This window comes from Rhinopithecus bieti, unplaced genomic scaffold (genome assembly GCF_001698545.2).
Source record: "Rhinopithecus bieti isolate Rb0 unplaced genomic scaffold, ASM169854v2 scaffold_31127, whole genome shotgun sequence".
NCBI classification, from domain to species: Eukaryota; Metazoa; Chordata; class Mammalia; order Primates; family Cercopithecidae; genus Rhinopithecus; species Rhinopithecus bieti.
In genome coordinates, this window is record NW_016813970.1 from 1,663,257 (window position 1) to 1,682,302 (window position 19,046).

The 19,046-nt window shown below is 37.6% G+C and overlaps 1 protein-coding gene across 1 annotated transcript in view; it reads left to right on the plus strand.

Annotated features, from left to right (window-relative positions):
• The window catches only part of SLC25A13 (solute carrier family 25 member 13), a 182,814-nt gene that overhangs the window by 70,612 nt on the left and 93,156 nt on the right, over positions 1-19,046 (plus strand). The window contains 2 exon segments of the mRNA XM_017849324.1: positions 16,721-16,813; positions 16,816-16,849. Of these exon segments, the coding sequence (XP_017704813.1) occupies positions 16,721-16,813; positions 16,816-16,849 (127 nt within the window).

Here is a 19,046-nt window from a genome sequence, read left to right on the forward strand (position 1 = left end):
CCACCTCCTACTATGGAAGCCCCTCCCCTCCCCTCCCCTCCTTTCCCTCCCCCACCCCACAATGTCTCTGTCACCCAGGCTGGAGTGATCTGGGCTCACTGCAGCCTCAGCATCCCTGACTCAAGCCATCCTCTCACCTTAGTGTCCCGAGTAGCTGGAACTACAGGTGGCGCCACCATGTCCAGCTAACTTTATTTTTATTTTTGTAAAGATGAGTTTAACTATGTTGCCCAGGCTTACTTCAAACTCCTGGGCTCAAGCAATCCTCCCACCTTGGCCTCCCAAGATGCTGGGATTACAGGCATGAGCCAATGCACAGTGGGCTATTCCTGAGAGCTAATCTGTATGACTTGGCTCCTGATAGGCCACCGGTGAGAGGAAGGGAGTCAAAGGAAAGGCAGAAGGACCAGGTGGTAGCTACTGGTCTTGTTCTGTTCCCAAGACATGCGGTTTTATGTAATCTCATGAGAGAAGTAAGGTAACCATCATTTTTATTTTTAAATACATGCCAACCTCTGGGCTAAGTACTTTTGGTATAATTTATTGTTTAATTATTGTAGCTTAGAAGGTCTATACTATTATAATTCTCATTTTCTGAAGAGGAAATAGGCATGGGGAGGTTGAGTCAGTGGCCACAGTCATAGTGTTGCCTGTGGTGGAGCTGGGAGAGCAATCTGATCCTGGCTGACTGTTCTTCACTGTGTTACACTGCCTCCCTCTGGTGTTGATACTCATGGTTTTGGAGTGAGCCCACCATAATCCAGACAGGTGTCAGCCATTGTGGTCTCAGTCTTTATCAGACATTAGAAGGATTTAATATTTTTCATGAAGTAAAGAGCAATAGGCAAATGCGTTAGTTAAGATTTTATTTCACTATGGTGGAAAGTAATAAGAAGATAATGTACCTGACTTAGAGTTACCAGTGTACATAGAAAGTTGCCTTGGTTCCATCTATCTGGATAACTTGTTGAGATGCACACGATGTGAGTTTTACCCAGAAAAGCTTTATCTTTTTATATCAACAGAATTCTGACTGAAGGGGAGAATCACAGGACGATAGGGAGGGGTTGAGGAGATGGTCCGTGTCCAGGTTGAGGAGAGAGGAGAACCATAGTAGAAGAGGCCCTTGATTGAGGGGTGCAGCTTAAGAGACCTAGGTACTTGGGAGGGTGGTTGTCAGGGCACCAACGACAGGGCCGGGCCCTTAAGCAAGAGTAATTATTTCATATAAGAAGCAATTAGGAGTCACCACAAGGTCTTTGGAGGACAGGGATAGAATCAGAATGATGCTTGGAAGAGATGATTTTTGTTGAGTTGACTAGAGTGGGGCAAAGCCAGAGGCACCATGTCAGTGATCATTATTTAGGCTTCACAGTATCTGTGTGAAGCCAGTTGATAGTCATCCCACTTTGTGAGTGGAGGAGCTGAAAGTCAGGATTTGGAAGGACTTACCTGGTGTGTGAGCAGTTTGGTACAGACATGTTGTGAGTGATAGTTTCTCAGACACTTTCCTGTTACTGTATTTCTTATTTAATATTGCAGGGAGAGCAAAGCGTTTCCATTGTGGATTTTGAGAAAGAGTACCTGTGTGGATGTGTGGGTGTGTTTAATGAAACTGTTGATCTGAACTCTTTGGCATATATACCAGTGATTTATCTTATAATGCTAATTTAAGACATTACCTATTCCTACTTACTGGTATTTCTTAAGTTGTTGTACTGCAGTAGACCACATTAATAGCCTAGCTCCACAGTAGCAGAGAGCTTGAATGCTACTTTTTTTTTTTTTTTGGAGACAGTGTCTTGCTCTGTTGCCCAGGCTGTAGTGCAGTGGCGCGATCTCAGCTCACTGCAAGTTCCGCCTCCCGGGTTCAAACAATTCTCCTACCTCAGCCTCCAGAGTAGCTGGGACTACAGGCGCATGCCGCCATGCCTGGCTAATTTTTTGTATTTTAGTAGAGATAGGGTTTCACTGTTGTTGCCCAGGCTGGTCTCGAACTCCTGAGCTCAGGCAATCCACCTGCCTTGGCCTCCCAAAGTGCTAGGATTACAGGCATGAGCGACCGCGCCCCCCTGAGAGCTTGAATACTACTTTTATCTGAAGAAAGTCACAATTAGACCCCCTGAATATTCAAAGTATGTTCTATACAGTACCAATTTCTTAGGTTCAACTCCAAAATGTTTTCTTGCATTATGCTATTACATGTTTCTCTCTTCCTTTGACCTTTTTTTAATTAATTTTTCAGTACACTGAACAAGATTTCATGAAATATGTTTTATGTGCAGTTTTAAAGTTATCCTTAATACGTGAATGTAAGCCAATTTCATTATCCAAATGTTGGTGGTAATGATGGTATGTGCATGTTTATGTTCTGCAGTTTTTAATTAAACTTTAAAGTCAAGGGTTCGCAACTCTTTGCCTAGATAAGTATCAGGGAGTCTGTGAATGGCTATGATTGTAATATTTTGTCTAAATGAGCATTTTTTTTTTTCCTGGGGAAAAATTGCATAGGTTTTAGCAAATCTTGCAGAGGTCAGTGACCTGCCCTTTAAAGATAAAAGCTGCTTTTTATAGAGGGGCAGTTGAACTAGTAGACATATATCTTATTTAAGACTTTTCCAGCATTGCTGTTAAAAACATTCATTGTAGAATAGTTTATGTATGACTTCAAAATGTAATGATAATCAGTTTTTGGATGCCTTTTGATTTTGGATATATGAAGAAATAAAATGTATCAGACAACCTATATATAATACAAGAGACAGACTGGAAAATACATTTTTCTGTAAATGAAGTAAATGTAGAGTAACTAATGAATTATTAAAAATACAGAAAGAACCGGGCACGGTGGCTCATACCTGTAATCCCAGCACTTTGGGAGGCTAAGGCGAGCGGATCACAAGGTCAAGAGATCGAGACCATCCTGGCCAACATGGTGAAACCCTGTCTCTACTAAAATACAAAATTAGCTGGGCATGGTGGCACGTGCCTGTAGTCCCAGCTACTTGGGAGGCTGAGGCAGGAGAATCACTTGAACCCAGGAGGTAGAGGTTGCGGTGAGCCGAGATCACGCCACCGTACTCCAGCCTGGTGACAGAGCAAGATTCTGTCACAAAAATAAATAAACAAAATAAAATACAGAAAGAACTGTTTGGTTGGCCGGCTAGTGAGACCTCTAAAAGGGAATTGGTTCTGATTCACATGAAGACCAAAATGGAAGAAACTAGTGTACACCCTATGCCACATTGGGAGGCCTGGGCTCGCTTGCCACTGCCACTCTGCCAGTTAGCATGGAGTCCAAAAGAAACTGGTCCAGTGTTGCCCTTTATTGAAAACTACAGTGGCCTGTTGTCCTTTAGTCTTCGTTATTGAAATATATTGCAGGTTTAGTTACTATAGAGAAGTGTTTCTTGTTTATGTTAATAAGTGGCATGTGAAAAAGGACTCTCCTAAGAGAGAATCATAAAGACTAAAACTTTTAATTTATTAAGGCTCTGAGAAGTCCTGTGGGAAAATAAATATATTTAACTTTGTTTAAATTGGAGTTTAGCAAACTTATATTTGCACCAACTTTTCTCTCGTGTCTCTCACTAAACAAAACCCACAGAACCGGGGTGATTTCTAAGCTAGTTAATTCTTAATTCTAAGCAAGTCCTCGGTTAGTTAATTCTCTGACATGGATGTAATTGTTTGGAGGGACCCTTTCTGAGTTCAAGTTAGACCGTGTCCAGGAACACCTGCTATGATGAAATTGGTGTGCTTTGGGAAAATGGGTAGGCTAGATGACATTAGGAAATGTGTGGAAACACCCACTCAGTCACTTTGATGCAGGTTGCAGAAAATGATGGGAGTTGAAAGTATGGAAATGAGAAGTTTCAAAGTTAAGCACTTAAATTTAATATTAAATATATAAAGCTAGAAGAATGCTGGTATTGGACTGGAAGAGGGCAGACTTTACCCATCATTTTTAAGCTTGCTGGAAAGGAAGGTCATTTGTTAGTATCTTTGTAAAGACACTTGGAAAATGAAATATTCGAAAAGTTAGCTGGGGGGTAAAGTGGTAAAGAATCGGAAGAAATGTTACTTGGGGAAAGTTCTTTATTAATATTGGTTCTGATTTTGGTATTTCACAAAAATAATGTGTCATTTTGATGAAAGAAAAATATTGCCCTACAGTAGATTTTATTTTATTATGTGAGAGGTGAAGAGGGGACTGAAAATGTTCTCTTACACACGCTTACATCCTAAATAGAGAGTAAGAATTTCCAGTAAGAACAGTATGAGTTTTGAAAGTAAATAACCTCTGTGTTGATAAGAACTGTGTCATGCCTGGGTACTGAGTATCTTTTCCAGAGATCCTAGAGACTGTTCAGAAACTGTTCCAGTTCATTGGGTCAAAAATCCACTGTTTACGAAGAGCTAAATATGGATTTGCACGATTGACCATAATGGCTTCAAGTTTGAAAGACAGTAGTATCAGAGAGCACTTCCAGTTGGTGGGATAATTTAAGAATCGCCATTTGGCTGAAATATTGTACTTTTTGCTACTTCATCACTCCATTTTAAAAATAGAGAGGGGGAGAAAAAAAGGCAGACCTGTTGAGAAGGTAGAAGAATGTCAGTTGGAGAGTAAATCAAAATAACCATGTGAAGCCACTGCTTAGTTAACTACTGCCTGAAGGTCTACTGTTCCTTAGAAGCCTTTCAGGATGTGGAGAGACTGGACTGGGGGCTGCTGTCCCTGTGCGTGCATGCGCACCTGTGTGTGTGTGCATTGTGTGTGTGTGTGTATGTGCATGTTCATGTGCATGCATGATGAAGGGTGACGCGAACTTGTGAATAGGAAAGAAGGTGTAGAGAACAGAAAGCTAACAGAAAATCCTAAAACTTAGAGCCCTAGGAAAATTTGACTATTTTAAACTGACTGTACTGCTCATTTAAAACTAGGAAAATTATACCATTCTTCTTTTGGTATAAGAGAGATAAAATACAGTTTTCTAAATTGGAAAATTTGCTGTAATCTTGTTGCTAATGACTGATTTCTTCCAACAGTTGCAATGCACTTTTTGCTCTGATAGGTTGATAAAGGAAACAAAATCAAGAACATATTGGAAGTTCTCAGAGAAAATTACAGTTTAGGTATATGTTGGGGGTGGATACTTAGACATTTTAATTGAAATAAAACAGTTTTATACTAATATGGGATCACTGTGGGTGTACATTTGTAGTACATCTGTTCTTGAAGCATTTAAGTAGGGTTAAATGTATGTTAATGCTTTTGCAAGAAAATTTTTGATAACATCCGTCTAAGGAAACTAGCTTAGGAAATAGGTTTTTAAAAACAATATAGATATTATATTTGCATTTAGAGAGTGAATTAGGACTCTGTAATGCTTTAAGAATTTTAAAACATTAGTTGTATTCTCTAGTGGTAATGAAAGTTAACAATAATTAACACACAACAGATGATTAAAGCAAGCTTACACATCTGGAGAGTGACCACAGTCTGCTATATGCCTCCAAACACCATTTTAATTGACCTACTTTTGATATTATAAAAGGCTAATAATGATTTATTTTACCCAGTTGAAAATACTTTTTCTAGCAGATAATTGGAAACATCTCAGTTGGTCCCTCTGTTGATTTAGTTAGTGTGTGTGACAGAGATGGTTAGTATCTTTCACTAGATATCTGCCAGCCTTGAGCCATTTTGTTGTTGTTGTTGACTCACAGTCACTGTGATGACTTAAATAGTGTATAAATCTTGAGAACTGATAGATCTGTCAGATTATAGAGGAGGAGGGATTCTTATCAATGAGGCAGACCATGGGTTCTCATTGTAATAGTGTAGAATGTTGGTTAACTGTGGACTCCCTGGCTGTGTCTCAAATCTACTGATTCAGAATTTTTGGGTGTGGGGCTTGGGAATGTGTTTTAAACAAGCTCTCCAAGGGAACATAGTTCATACTTCAAATGAACAATGGCTGAGTATAGTTTATGGCTTTCTTTCATGGATGAGGAAACAGGCCTAGAGGGGAAAAGGTGACTAGTTTCATAAGAATCACAGCTTTGACTTCTGGCACTAGAAGGACAGGATTCTTTCCTGAATGCCACATGACCTTAACTCAGGCTAGTTCTATTCCTAAATACGGTTTTAAATTAGCCCTAATTTTTACATACACCAATACTACATATGACTTTAGTATAATATTTGGCTCAGCTTGGCTGTGTGTGTGCTTATTTTTTGAAAGATACCTATCACCACTATACCTACATGTTCAGAATAATAGTAATAATAAGTTTACAGGGGCTTATAGAGAACTCAATTTTAATGTGAAGTACTTATACTCTACTTACTATGTTTTAATGGCAACCATTTTCCCCCTAGAAGTTTCTTGAGCGTCTCTGAATTGTAGCCAGAATACTTCTTTCCTCTTCAAACCCTTAGCTGTGATTAATGTAAAAAGGCACTTGTCAAAAGGGTTTGAAATGGCAACCTTGATATTGGAGCATATGGCAGTAGAGATAGGTCTGCATCCACTTACTCCATTATGTTATTTAATGTACGAATTCAACAATTTGTCTTTTGCTCCCTGCTTAAAAGATGATGGCCATAGAAGCTGATTGTTAACCATATCAGCAGGGTGGAATATTACTTCCCTTAGAGGAAAACCACACCTTTCTTTGAGGATTTAGCGTGCATTAGAAAAAGCATGAAACTGTTCAGAGATAAAGTGCTGGGTCGTTCAGCAGTCTCTCTTTGCCTCCAAGAGGGGTGTTACTTTTATGTTTAACACAAACATCCCTTTTGTGTTTATTGTATTAATGGAATTTTTAAAATCCATGAGAAAGAGAGAGAGATTATGGTTTAGTGTTTGAAATAATATAGCTTGATGAATCTTTTTTATTTTAATGGGAGACTCTTTTCATAGATATGCTGCTTCAAAAAGTGAATCTTTTAGAAATTAAAATGCATTAATTTAGTTATTCTGTTTGGAAACAAAAACATTGAAAGTTAAAATTTGCATAAGTGAAGACCTTGATGATTTCAGATTATAGTTGTCGGTGGAGGTTAAGGGAATAAGAGTCCATAGAATTTTGTAAAACAAATCTCAGTCTAACCACTTAATGGCATGTGCAGAGTTAATTTGCCAATAAACTATTTCTAGTGTCTGGAAAGATCTTCAGAGAAAAGAGTGGAGGTTCTTAATCTTTCTTAATTTTATACTTTAAGAAATCATAATAGAAAATTACTTAGTTTTGATCACTTTTCATTCAAAATTTTAGTATATGAGCTCAAGAAAGGGTGGATTTTAAATATTTGGGGAAAATTATTGTTTTTTGAGAAATTAAAAACCATGATACTTCCAAATCACACTGTGCTCATTTAAAAAATAGTATTTGTAAATATTTGGTGCCCAGATAATAATTTTCATTATAATTAAGATTTTACACTTTGGAATTTTATGATTTTGGTGGTCACCTACTATGTTTAGAACATTGTACTAGTCATGCTTAGCTCCAGAACAACTGTCTAAGATAGATATTCCCATTTTAAGACTGAGAGAACTGGATCAGAGTAAGTAATTTACCCAGGGTTACTCATTAGTAAGAGGCAGATCTCTGACAATTCTAGGTGTTTTTTTTTTTAAGAAAACTTTTTTGAGATATAATTTACCCATTTAAAGTATATAATTCAATGATTTTTAATATATTCACAGATTTGTACAGTTATCACCACATTCAATTGTAGAACATTTTCATCACCCCAACAAGAAACCTCACACCACACCTTGGCAATCACCACTCCCTTCCATCCGGTCCCTCCATCCCCTGGCAATTGTTGATATACTTTTTGTCTATATGGATTTGTCTATTCTAGACATTTCATATACATTGAATTATAAAATGTGGGCTTTCATGATTGGCTTCTTTTACTTAGGATAATGTTTCCAAGGCTCATCCATGATGTATCACATATGTTACTCCTTTTTATTGATAGATAATATTTCACTCTGTAGATATAGATAGGTCACATTTTGTTTATTAATCAGTTAACAGGCATAAGAGTTGTTCCCAGTTCTTGGCTATTATGAATAACATTGCTGTGAACATTCGTGTACGTAGTTTGTATGGACATGTGTTTTCATTTCTCTTGAGTATATACCTGAGAGTGGAATTGCTGAGTCATAATTCTATGTTGAACTTTTTGAGGAACTACCAGACTGTTTTCCAAAGTGGCCACACCATTTTCTTAAGTATATTCCCACCAGCAGTGTTTGAGGGTTGCAGTTCCTTCACATCCTCACCAACACTTTTTATTATCTCTTTTTGATTATAGCCATCGTAGCAGGGTGAAGTGGGTATCTCATCGTGGTTTTGATTTTCATCTCCCTGATGGCTAATATCTTTTCCTGTGCCTCTTGGCAATTTGTATGCTGTCTTTGGAGAAATGTCTATTCAGATCCTTTGCACATTTTTAAATAGGATTATGTGTCCTTTTATTGTATTGTGAGAGTTCTGTGTGTATGCTAGAGTTCCTTATCAGATATGTGATTTGCGCAGTTTTTCTCACAGTGTACAGGCTGTTTTATCTTTTCTTTTCTTTTTTCTCTTTTTTAAAACTTTTTTATTTTAAGTTCAGGGGTACATGTGCAGGTTCATTATATAGGTAAATTCGTGTCATAGGGGTTTGTTGTACAAATTATTTCATCACTCGGATATTAAGCCTAGTTCCCATTAGTTATTTTTCCTGATCCTCTCCCTCCTCCCACCCTTTACCCTGTGGTAGGCCCCAGTGTCTGTTCGCCTCTGTGTCCATGTTTTCTCATCATTTAGCTCCCACTTAAAGTGAGAACATGTAGTATTTGGTTTTCTGTTCCTGCATTAGTTTGCTAATGATAACAGCCTCCAGCTCCATCAACGTTCCTGCAAAGGATGTGATCTCATTCTTTTTTTATGACTGCATAGTACTCTTAGATATATATATACCACATTTTTTTTTTATCCACTCTATTGTTGATGGGCATTTAGGTTGATTCTACCTCTTTGCTATTGTGAATAGTGCTGCAATGAATGTACACATGCTTGTGTCTTTATAATAGAATGATGTATATGCCTTTGGGTATATACCCAGTAATGAGATTACTGGGTTGAATGGTATTTCTTTTTTTAGGTCTTTGAGGAATTGTCACACTGTCTTCCACAGTGGTTAAACTAATTTACACTTCCACCAACAGTACGTAAGCGTTCCATTTTCTCCGCAACCTCATCAGCATCTGTTATTTTTTGACTTTTTAGTAGCCATTCTGAGTGGTATGAGATCATAACACTTTCTCTTTTTTTTTTTTTTTTTGAGGCAGAGTGTGGCTCTGTCACACAGGCTGCAGTGCAATGGTGTGATCTTGCCTCACTGCAACCTCCGCCTTATGAGTTCAAGCAATTCTCCCTGCCTCACCCTCCTGAGTAGCTGGGATTACAGGCACGTGCCACCACGCCTGGCTAATTTTTGTATTTTTAGTAGAGCCTGGGTTTTGCCATGTTGCCCAGGCTGGTATCGAACTCGTGACCTCAGGTGATCTGCCCGTCTTGGCCTTCCCAAAGTGCTGGGATTACAGACGTGAGCCACCATGCCCGGCCGTTTTAACACTTTCTTCATGGTATCCTTAGAATATAAAGTTTTAAATTTTGATGAAGTACAATTTATTATTTTTTTTCTGTTGCTTGTAGTTTTGGTGTCAACTAAACCATTTCCTAAATCAACATCACAAAAATTATGTCTATATTTTTTTTCTAAAATTTTCTTGAAAATATGCCTATATTTTCTTCTAAAACTATTTTTTAAGTCTTGTAGTTAGGTCTTTGATTCATTTTGAGTTAATTTTTGTATACAGGGTGAGATAGGAGCCCAACTTCATTATTTTGCATATGGATATTATCCCTGAAACAATTTTTTCTTATTGTCTGCTACCTTTGTTGGAAATCACTTGACTATAAATGTGAGGGTTAATTTTTTTACTCTCAATTTCATTCTGTTGTTCTCTGTGTCTATCTTATACCAGTACTACAGAGTCTTGATTACTCTAGCTTTGTAGTACGTTTGAAATCCAAATTTGTGCCAGGCGTGGTAGATCACGCCAAGTTATTGTTTTTGAAGCTACTGTAAATTGAGTTTTTTTTTTTTTTTTTTGAGATGAAGTCTCACCCTTGTTGCCTAGGCTGGAGTGCAATGGCACGATGTTGACTCATTGCAACCTCTGCCTAGGCAATTCTCTTGCCTCAGCCTCCCAAGTAGCTGGGATTACAGGTGCCCACCACCATCCCATCACTTTGGGAGGCTGAGGCGGGTGGATCACAAGGTCAGGAGTTCGAGGCCAGCCTGATCTAACACGGTGAAAACCTGCCTCCACTAAAAATAAATAATTAGCTGGGTGTATAAAAGCACCTGTAATCCCAGGTACTCAGGAGGCTGAGGCAGGATAATCACTTGAACCCGGGAGGCAGAGGTTGCAGTGAACCGAGATTGCCCCACTGCACTCCAGCCTGGGCAACAGAGCGAGACTCCATCTGTTCTTCTTTTTCAAGATTGTTTTGGCTCTTCTGAATCGCTTGAATTTTCATAATGGATTATTGGATCAGTTTGCCAATTTTTGCAAACAAGCCAACTAGGATGTTGATAGGGATTGCATTGAATCTATAGATCATTTTAGGGAGTATTGCCGTTTTAAAATTAACTTTGGAGAGTTTTGCCATCTTAACAATATCAAGTCTTTTAATCCGTGAACATGAGATGTGTTTCTATTTATTTAGATTTTCTTTAGTTTCTTTCGGCGATGTTTTGTAGTGTTTAGAGAATCAGTTTTTCACTTACTTTGTTACATTTATTTAATTTATTTCTGAGTTATTGTTTTTGAAGCTACTGTAAATTGAGGTTTTTTTTTTTTTTTTTTTTTTTTTTGAGATGACATCTCACCCTTGTTGCCTAGGCTGGAGTGCAATGGCACGATCTTGGCTCATTGCAACTGCTGCCTAGGCAATTCTCTTGCCTCAGCCTCCCAAGTAGCTGGGATTACAGGTGCCCGCCACCATGCCCAGCTAATTTTTGTATTTTTAGTAGAGACAGGGTTTCACCATGTTGGCCAGGCTGGTCTCAAACTCCTGACCTCAAATAATCCACCCGCCTGGGCCTCCCAAATGCTGGGATTACAGGCGTGAGCCACAGCGCCTGACTGAGTTGTTTTTTAAATTTCATTTTTGGATTGCTTATTTCAAATATACAGCAATCAGTTGATATTTGTGTATTGATTTTTGTCTTCCAACCTTGGTAGACTTATTTATTAGTTCTAATAATTTTTTAGTGATTTCTTAGGACTTTTCTGTATATAAGATGATGCCATCTGTGACCCAACTTTTAAAGGTCTCAACTCTTTTCACTATAACCATACCCTGTAGCCTGGGAAACTTACTAACTTGGGAGAAATAGGTTGATTTTTTGAGGTTATCTTTAGGAAGGAAACAACTGCCACTTTGTCTTCTCATGATGTAAACAAATGCAGCAGACTTTTAAGATGGAAACTTTTGTAGAGAAAGAAAAGTCCCATAAATAAAAGGATCCTTGAGCTTATTTGGTGAGGTCTTACTTTAAATAATGTCATTATTATTTGGTGATATTATGGGAACTACAGGCCTTCCAAACGTAGCTTGTTTGGCACAGACTGAAATAACAACAATTATACTTTACTTTAAAAAATAAGCATTCTAATTTGGCTTTACTTTTAGGAGGAGTGGCTGAACTCAGAAAAATATGACTTTATATATCCGAAATATATACTAGTGCTACATGCACATTTTAATGCTAATTTAGTTTTGTTTCTTTGCCTATATGACCTCAACATGGGGAAAAGAGTTTAAGACTTGTAGTTTAAACCAGAAGAGACCTCTTCTAATTATTTTTACGTTTGAGATAGATCTACAAGGTGGTTCTTACCTGAAAGTCTTCCACGACTGAGTTACGAATTATTCTGAACCAAGTAAGCAACTAAAAAGGCTAAAACATTTTGGGTTTCTTTTTTCCTCTCCAGGATTGCAAGTTAGGTTTGGAATGGTCAGGGAATGGTAAGGTTTTGGTGAGAGGGCAACTCTAAGTTTGACTCCTAGAGTCTTTCATGGTAAAGCTCATGGAATTGCCCATGTGGGAGCCAGAGTATAGAGTAGAACTGGGCTTGAAAATTGCTTTGGATTTTCATTTCTGATTTTTCAGCTATAAAATGAGAGCTGGAACTTGTTCTCTTACCTCTTAGAGCCGTACAAGACATAGAGGAATCTTAAACAATCAAATGTTAAGTGAGAAAGCTATTAGTGCCCCCTAAAAGGAGAAAAGAATATTAACCTGAGGTAGTATTATAATGTCTCCCAGAGTGAGGGAGAAATGCAAGGAACCCATAGTGATTATTGAGTTTATAGATGTTTCTATTCATGAGCCTGCAGGGAAACGTAGAGACCAAACATTTCAGAAAATGAATGCCCCAGGATGATTCATTAGAGCAGAATGAAATATTCAGAAACTTAGGAGTCTATAAAATATTTTTGGAGAAAATGTGTGAGTTTTCCAGAGGAACAAGATTTATTATTTTGTTTTAAAAGACTTTATCAGTTGCGAGATGAATAGAAATATTGGTAGGTTTCCTTTAATCTTCTGCATATCATTTGGCTTGTCCAATTAGAATGGCTTGACAATCTTATGATATTTGAGTATATAATCCTGCTAGGTAGGTCAAGAGAGTAAAAAGTAAATTTTGTAGAAATTGTGCCAAGTGGTAAACAACTTCAGACCTTTTTTTCCCTGCAGAGTCCCATGGCCAACTGTTCTTTCCATAGCAAACTTTTCTTCACCATAAACATAGCATCATGCCCTGGGGGCTTTAAAATAATGTTTGCTACTGGCAGGTGATGCCAGTGTCTGTGGCTACCTGGAACAGGATCTCTCATGTCTCAGTGATCCCAGGTGGCTTTGGTCCAAAGCACTGTAACTGGACCTTTGATTCACTTCAAAAGAAATGAACCTTTCTTCATACCGTTGATCTCCATTGAAAAGCTCCCTCAAAGGTCCCTCTCAGTAAATCCTTGACAGCTTTCGGGGCCCAGATCATGGTTTATCTGCTCCAACAAACTTTTCACTCTCACTTCTCTTCTTAAATCTCCATTTCCTTGCCATGAGGCCGCCCTGTGGTTTAGTGCTGATACAGTGTACTGTTTGAATCTGCTGTTGAATTATTTCTCATGTATTAGACTTGGATATAGCCTCATACCTTTTACTACCCTTCTTCTTCCCACAGGCCTAGTACAGTGCGTCCAAGCTGTGCTACTTAGAAGGTTGCTAGCTAGCTAGCTAAGCCCTGACATTCCTACAATAGCCAGCGTGTTGGAACAGCCGCAAAGCTAATAATGGGCCTACATTCTCAGGGTCATGTGGTTGATACCCTGCCCAGTTGCAGAAGGCACCAGTCACGTGGACCATGAAGCGAATGCCATCCACTGGAGTTGTGCAGCATGGGAGCCCTGAGTGACCTAGGTCTACACACGATCTGTGTTTACACATTCCTGTATTACACTGCTTGGTCTGGAGAGTCTTCTTTACCTCCTTCCTTTTAAATTTTTATCCATTTCAGTGAGAAGTTAAAAATTAGGAATGAATCTAACCCTTCCATACTCCCAGATAATGCTTTCAGACTGAGGTCCTGGGTGCTTGCATCAGAAAAACCTGGAGTGCTAACTAAAATGCAGTTTTTTCAGCCCCTCAACATGTTTAAATCACTTTAGGAGCAGGCATGGGGATTTTGATAAATAATGTTGACTGATGATTTGTATGCAGTGCCCTGAAGTGTTGAGAAATGACTGTTGAATAGTTTCTCAGCAAGGGAAACTATAGTGCCCCAAAGGGTTAATACCGCTGTCCTTAACCTGTTACATTATCTATTGTAAACCTTTTCTGATTCATTTAAATTCAGCAACTACTTAGTGAGCAGTTGCTCTCTGCCTACCACTGTGCCAGCCATAGTGGTAGAGTCAGATGTGAAGAATGGGGTTTTTGCTGTGAAGGAGCTAATAATCAATTAGGAAATAAAACATGTGCGATAAATATGCACAAACACATTAATATATGTGCATACATATGCATACTATATAACGATTTAGATAACATCATATGGAGATCTTTTATATACATCTAGTATATAAAAGTATATACTAGTATATACATCTAGTATAGTATACTCTAGAAGATTTATAGAGAGATCTTTTCTCAAACAAATCATTATTGGTACTACAGACCTGTAGGATTGTCAGATTTTAGATCTGAGAGATATCTTAGGGATAATGTATAACTCTATCCTGCAGAGGAGATTTCAGTACATCAGGCAGGCATTTCGTAGAGATACACACACTCTATGGTATAGTCCAAAAAACTATAACGTTCAGAGTTTCGGATTCAAATGTGAGCTCTAGTAAGCAGCAAATGGTAGTAAAAAGCAAACTTTAATTATAGATAAATAAGATGGTTGTTTATGGTGAGACACATTTTACATGCGTTCACTAATTTTAGAAAAACTTAAACCTACTTTTATGTATATTTATAATTTTAGACCATATAAATATAAAAATGGATAATAAGTGCCTTAGCTTTATATACCAACTGTTTAGTAAATACCTTCTGTTACTTTCTATGGGAAACAGAGATTGAAGGAGAGATCAAGAAGGGGAAAGATCTTATTTTTGATAATTATCCTATGATTATTACATTAAAACTTTATTTCACTGGAATGCTTGGCAGAAAGGAATCTTTAAGTTAACTGAAGATAAACCAGAAAACCGTTTTTTTTTTTGGCATATTATTTCTCTAAAATTTTTTTTTAGTATAAAATTTTATTTATAGTGTGAATTTTTTTTTCTTTCGGTCACATATTTATCATTTGAACATTGTTTTCGTTAGATAATTTATTCATCTAAATTAGAAGGTTATGGGAGCCTTTATTAAAACTTTATTGGGCCTGCTTCCTGCAGAGATACAGACACTTAGACCTGGAAAGGAGCCACAGATTATCTCGGTTAATATGTTTTGCACCAAAGAAAGTCATGTTTTACGATATTAAGGGACTTAGAGCCATTAGAACAATACCTGGCACATGGTGAGTGCCCAATAAATTTTAGCTGCTATTAGTAGAATTTGAATCCAAGTCATTTAAATTTTAGTTTGGTGATTTCTTCTTAGAAATCTTCTTCTACTTAATTCCTTTTATTGACCGCTGGTCAGACTCGCTGGTCATCTTTTTTTTTGGTTTGTTTTTCCTTTAAATCCTAATTCTGGATTCACTTCATTTTCCTTATATCTTACCTCTTTTTTCCCTAAAAGTAAAGAAGACAGAATAAATTCAGTACTCGTACTTTAAAACTTTTAATTGTCCTCATCAGGGCCAGTCTGAGGATTTCTGCCACCTTTTATAAAATTTTATGAAATTTATGCCCAGCATAATCCTGATTTTTACTGCCTTCTGTGTGCAAATACACACTCAACCTTATGCTAATGGTGGCACTACTGTCTCTTCATGGTGAGGCTTTAAAATTTCCGCAAACTTTAAAACATGGAATAAAACTGTGGGTATAATGGGGTGGGAGTAGGAAATTTGGGGGGATACCATAGACACATATGCCAAAGGTTTTGGCACTTTTCAGAAGACTAAATAACTTTCTTCTTGTTTCTTTTTTTGTTTTAAATAGAAGCAAAAGAGAAAAAAGGTATCAAGACAGTTTGCTCATAAAATGAGGTTTTGTAGATATATTTAAAGATGTGAAAGCCAGGAAAATTATTAATATGCTAATAATTTGCATTTTGTCCACTCTCCAAACACACACTTTTAATGAGAGGAGGAGGCTAAAATAAAACATTAAGCTTTAGAAAAGTAAGGTTTTCATGTTGGTTTTTTTTTCTCTGTCAGTCCTCTTACAGTTTTTCTGTAGAGGCTAAAAGAGATCCTAAGGCAGGACCAGCACCTTCAGTGACCCATCTAAATGGGACTGTTTGAACGATTTGAGAAGTCTTGGGTCAAGCCCAAAGAGTGCAGCAGAAAGTGAAAGACTTGGGCTGCCGCTGGCTTTTCTCCCCATTTTCTTTGTCTTTCAATGCAGCTCAATAAATTGTTGGACTTTTTCAAGCACAGAAACAGCCTTAGGGGTGTTAAATATGTGTGTCAAATTTTTTCCTAATGGATTTCTAAATCTTCCAAAAACTTTTAAATAACTTGTTAAAGGCTATATGTAACACTTGTATCGTGTGGTATGTGTGTTTGTGTATGTATGTGTTTCCTGCCACTACGATTGAATTCTTTCCTCTATACCTAGAAAATAATCGTTATTTATTGAAACAAAAACAAATGAGATGATAATAGTTTTAGCTTACTACTTGGGTTTCCTACAGCTTTTAGGTTGTGTGTATGTGTGACTTCTTGATTTTACCCCCCTTTATTTTGTTTGGTGGGATTTTTGACCTTGATTTCTTAACTGATTCCTTGAGGATTCTTTTATTTCTGCCATAGTTTGTAATCTGTTTGTCTGTTTAAAATTACATTACTTTTTTTAGTAAGAAAAAGCGATATCCATTCAATAACAAATTTTATCAGAAAGAACCTGATTTACTTTGTTTTAATCAACCCGTCTTTTCTCTTTTCAGAGGATGTTAAGCAAGTTTTTGGACAGACCACAATTCATCAACATATTCCATTTAACTGGGATTCAGAATTTGTGCAACTACATTTTGGAAAAGAAAGAAAAGACACCTGACATATGCAGAATTTACTCAGTTTTATTGGTGGGTCTAGCTCTTAAAAGTTAAAAGGGTAAATAAGTAAACCTGGAATCAAATTGTGTGTAAAAGTCCTGATTTGAGTCTTGAACTGTGATTTACTACACACTTTCTAGCCTGGCAAAACTGTCCCACTGAGAAGTATTTCTTTATTAATATGTTGAAATCATAGAATTAAATGGAATTTCCACAGATTTATGTAGAACTCCTTCATGTTTAGAAGGAATACACATTGAGGCCCCAGGAAATCAAGTGATTTCCTCAAGGTCACTTAGGTCAGGAGGGGCAAAATTTCAACTTAAAATTTTGGCTTGTGACTGGCTATGTTACTGCTTACCAATATTTCGTTTTCCCCTGGAAATGGACGGATTTGTCTTCAGCTTCAGAATCATTTCATCTGACACCTTTTATAGATAAGACACTAGTCTCAAACTTGGCTGCATATTGGAATCATCTGGAAGCTTTAAAAACTAATGTTGCCTCAGTCCCACCTCTAGAGACTAGATTTAATGGAGGCAGGGGGAAAGCCTGGGTATTTGGGGACTACTTAAAGTTTCTTGGGTGGCCCTAATGGAGAACCACTGTGCTAAGGGCACTTGTGCACTTGCTTCCTTTGGGTTAACCGCTATAGGAGTTGTCTACTTTTCTGGGGTGCACTTTCCCTAATCCAGTCCCTGCTGCCCTTCTCTTGTGACCCCCTTCCCCCACCCATATGATCATATCATTGGGCTACTGATGATGCAAGGTGAAGAGTATTCACAAAATATGATTATAACTTAGCTTTCCTTCAGCAGCATTATTTAAAAATACTTTAAATACAACATTATAATTTAGTCACTAAAGGTCAATATCTATAGGCTATATAAATGTTTATACATTTGCTTTGTTTCTACAGTTACATTTTATTTATACTTTATTAAATATATTTAAAACGACTCATGTAAGGGGACTCATTTGGTATGTTTAAATTTTGGGTCTTGAGAAAAATTTTAAATTATTTGTTACTAGAAATGTCCTTAGTGGGTATCCTGGTGCCCCTGGGTTTTTTGTGTGTTCCAGACCTTGCCAGAGCCCTCTGGGGAGTGGCTGGAGTCCTGTTCTGGATGGAGGTGGAGGGTGCATGGGTTGTGGTGCTCACTTTGTAAAGATTTTGTGGTATCCATTCTTAGCAACTAGCATTTGCAATAGGTTAACTTCAATAAGTGCTTCTCTTTTTGACTTTTAATGGTGTTATTAGATTCATTTAATTTGTCCTGCTGTCTAGTTTGCTTTTATTTTCCAGGCCTTCGGAAACATAAAACAAGATGTCCTCAACCTGCCTTTGTATTTTTTAAAAACAAAGCGTTAATGTCTGTGAATCCCTGTTTTCAGTTCTCTGTAAACATAAACCTACTTGCGTAACTCAGATGGAGAATGTAATGTGAGTTGCTGGATTTTTGCTGCTGTTTCAACAGGACATTGTTGTGCTGTAGGAGGCGGTATTCATTTTGATGAGGAATAATTACAATAATGTTATTGAGACGAATGCCTCAAATTGACTTTATGGAACACAGCCTAATTAACTTTTAATCTTAATAGGATGTTAGCAGTAGTAAGGATGATCGTGTTTCCTCCTCTAAGCAAGTGTCAATTATACTGAATTGAGTCGATTTTCAACTGCTCACAGCAGCCTCTAGGCCTTCCTCCAGATACGGGGAAGCCAGAGTCCAGGATTAAATAACTCGGGGATTATGGTTATGTTTCTAAACAATTTGTAAGGCATTCACTTAAATTTGACTTCATTCTATAATGGTAAATGGAAACATCCCACAGTGTCCTGCGTGGGATGATTTTGTCTCTGTAGCCAGAATAGAAGTACTGAACTTTTACTAGATTATAATGGTTATAGTGGTTAATGATCTCAGTCAGGGCCTTGCTTTGTGTCCTACTCCAGACCCAGACTTACAGGAATTAATGGATGGACCATGATAAGCTTTACCTGAATGCCAGTTTTAATGTCTGCCATTGGGTTCCTTTCTTCCTTCCATTTCAAATGTTTTGTTTGCTTCATTTGAACTCTTTTCTGAATGCAGGTAGAGCTTCAGACCTCTACTTCAGATGCTTTGTTTGCTTCCTTTGGGCTCTTTCTGGATGCAGGTAACTTCTTAAAGATATTAGTGAATTTAATCTCCTGTGTTTCAGGCTCTTGCTTTGT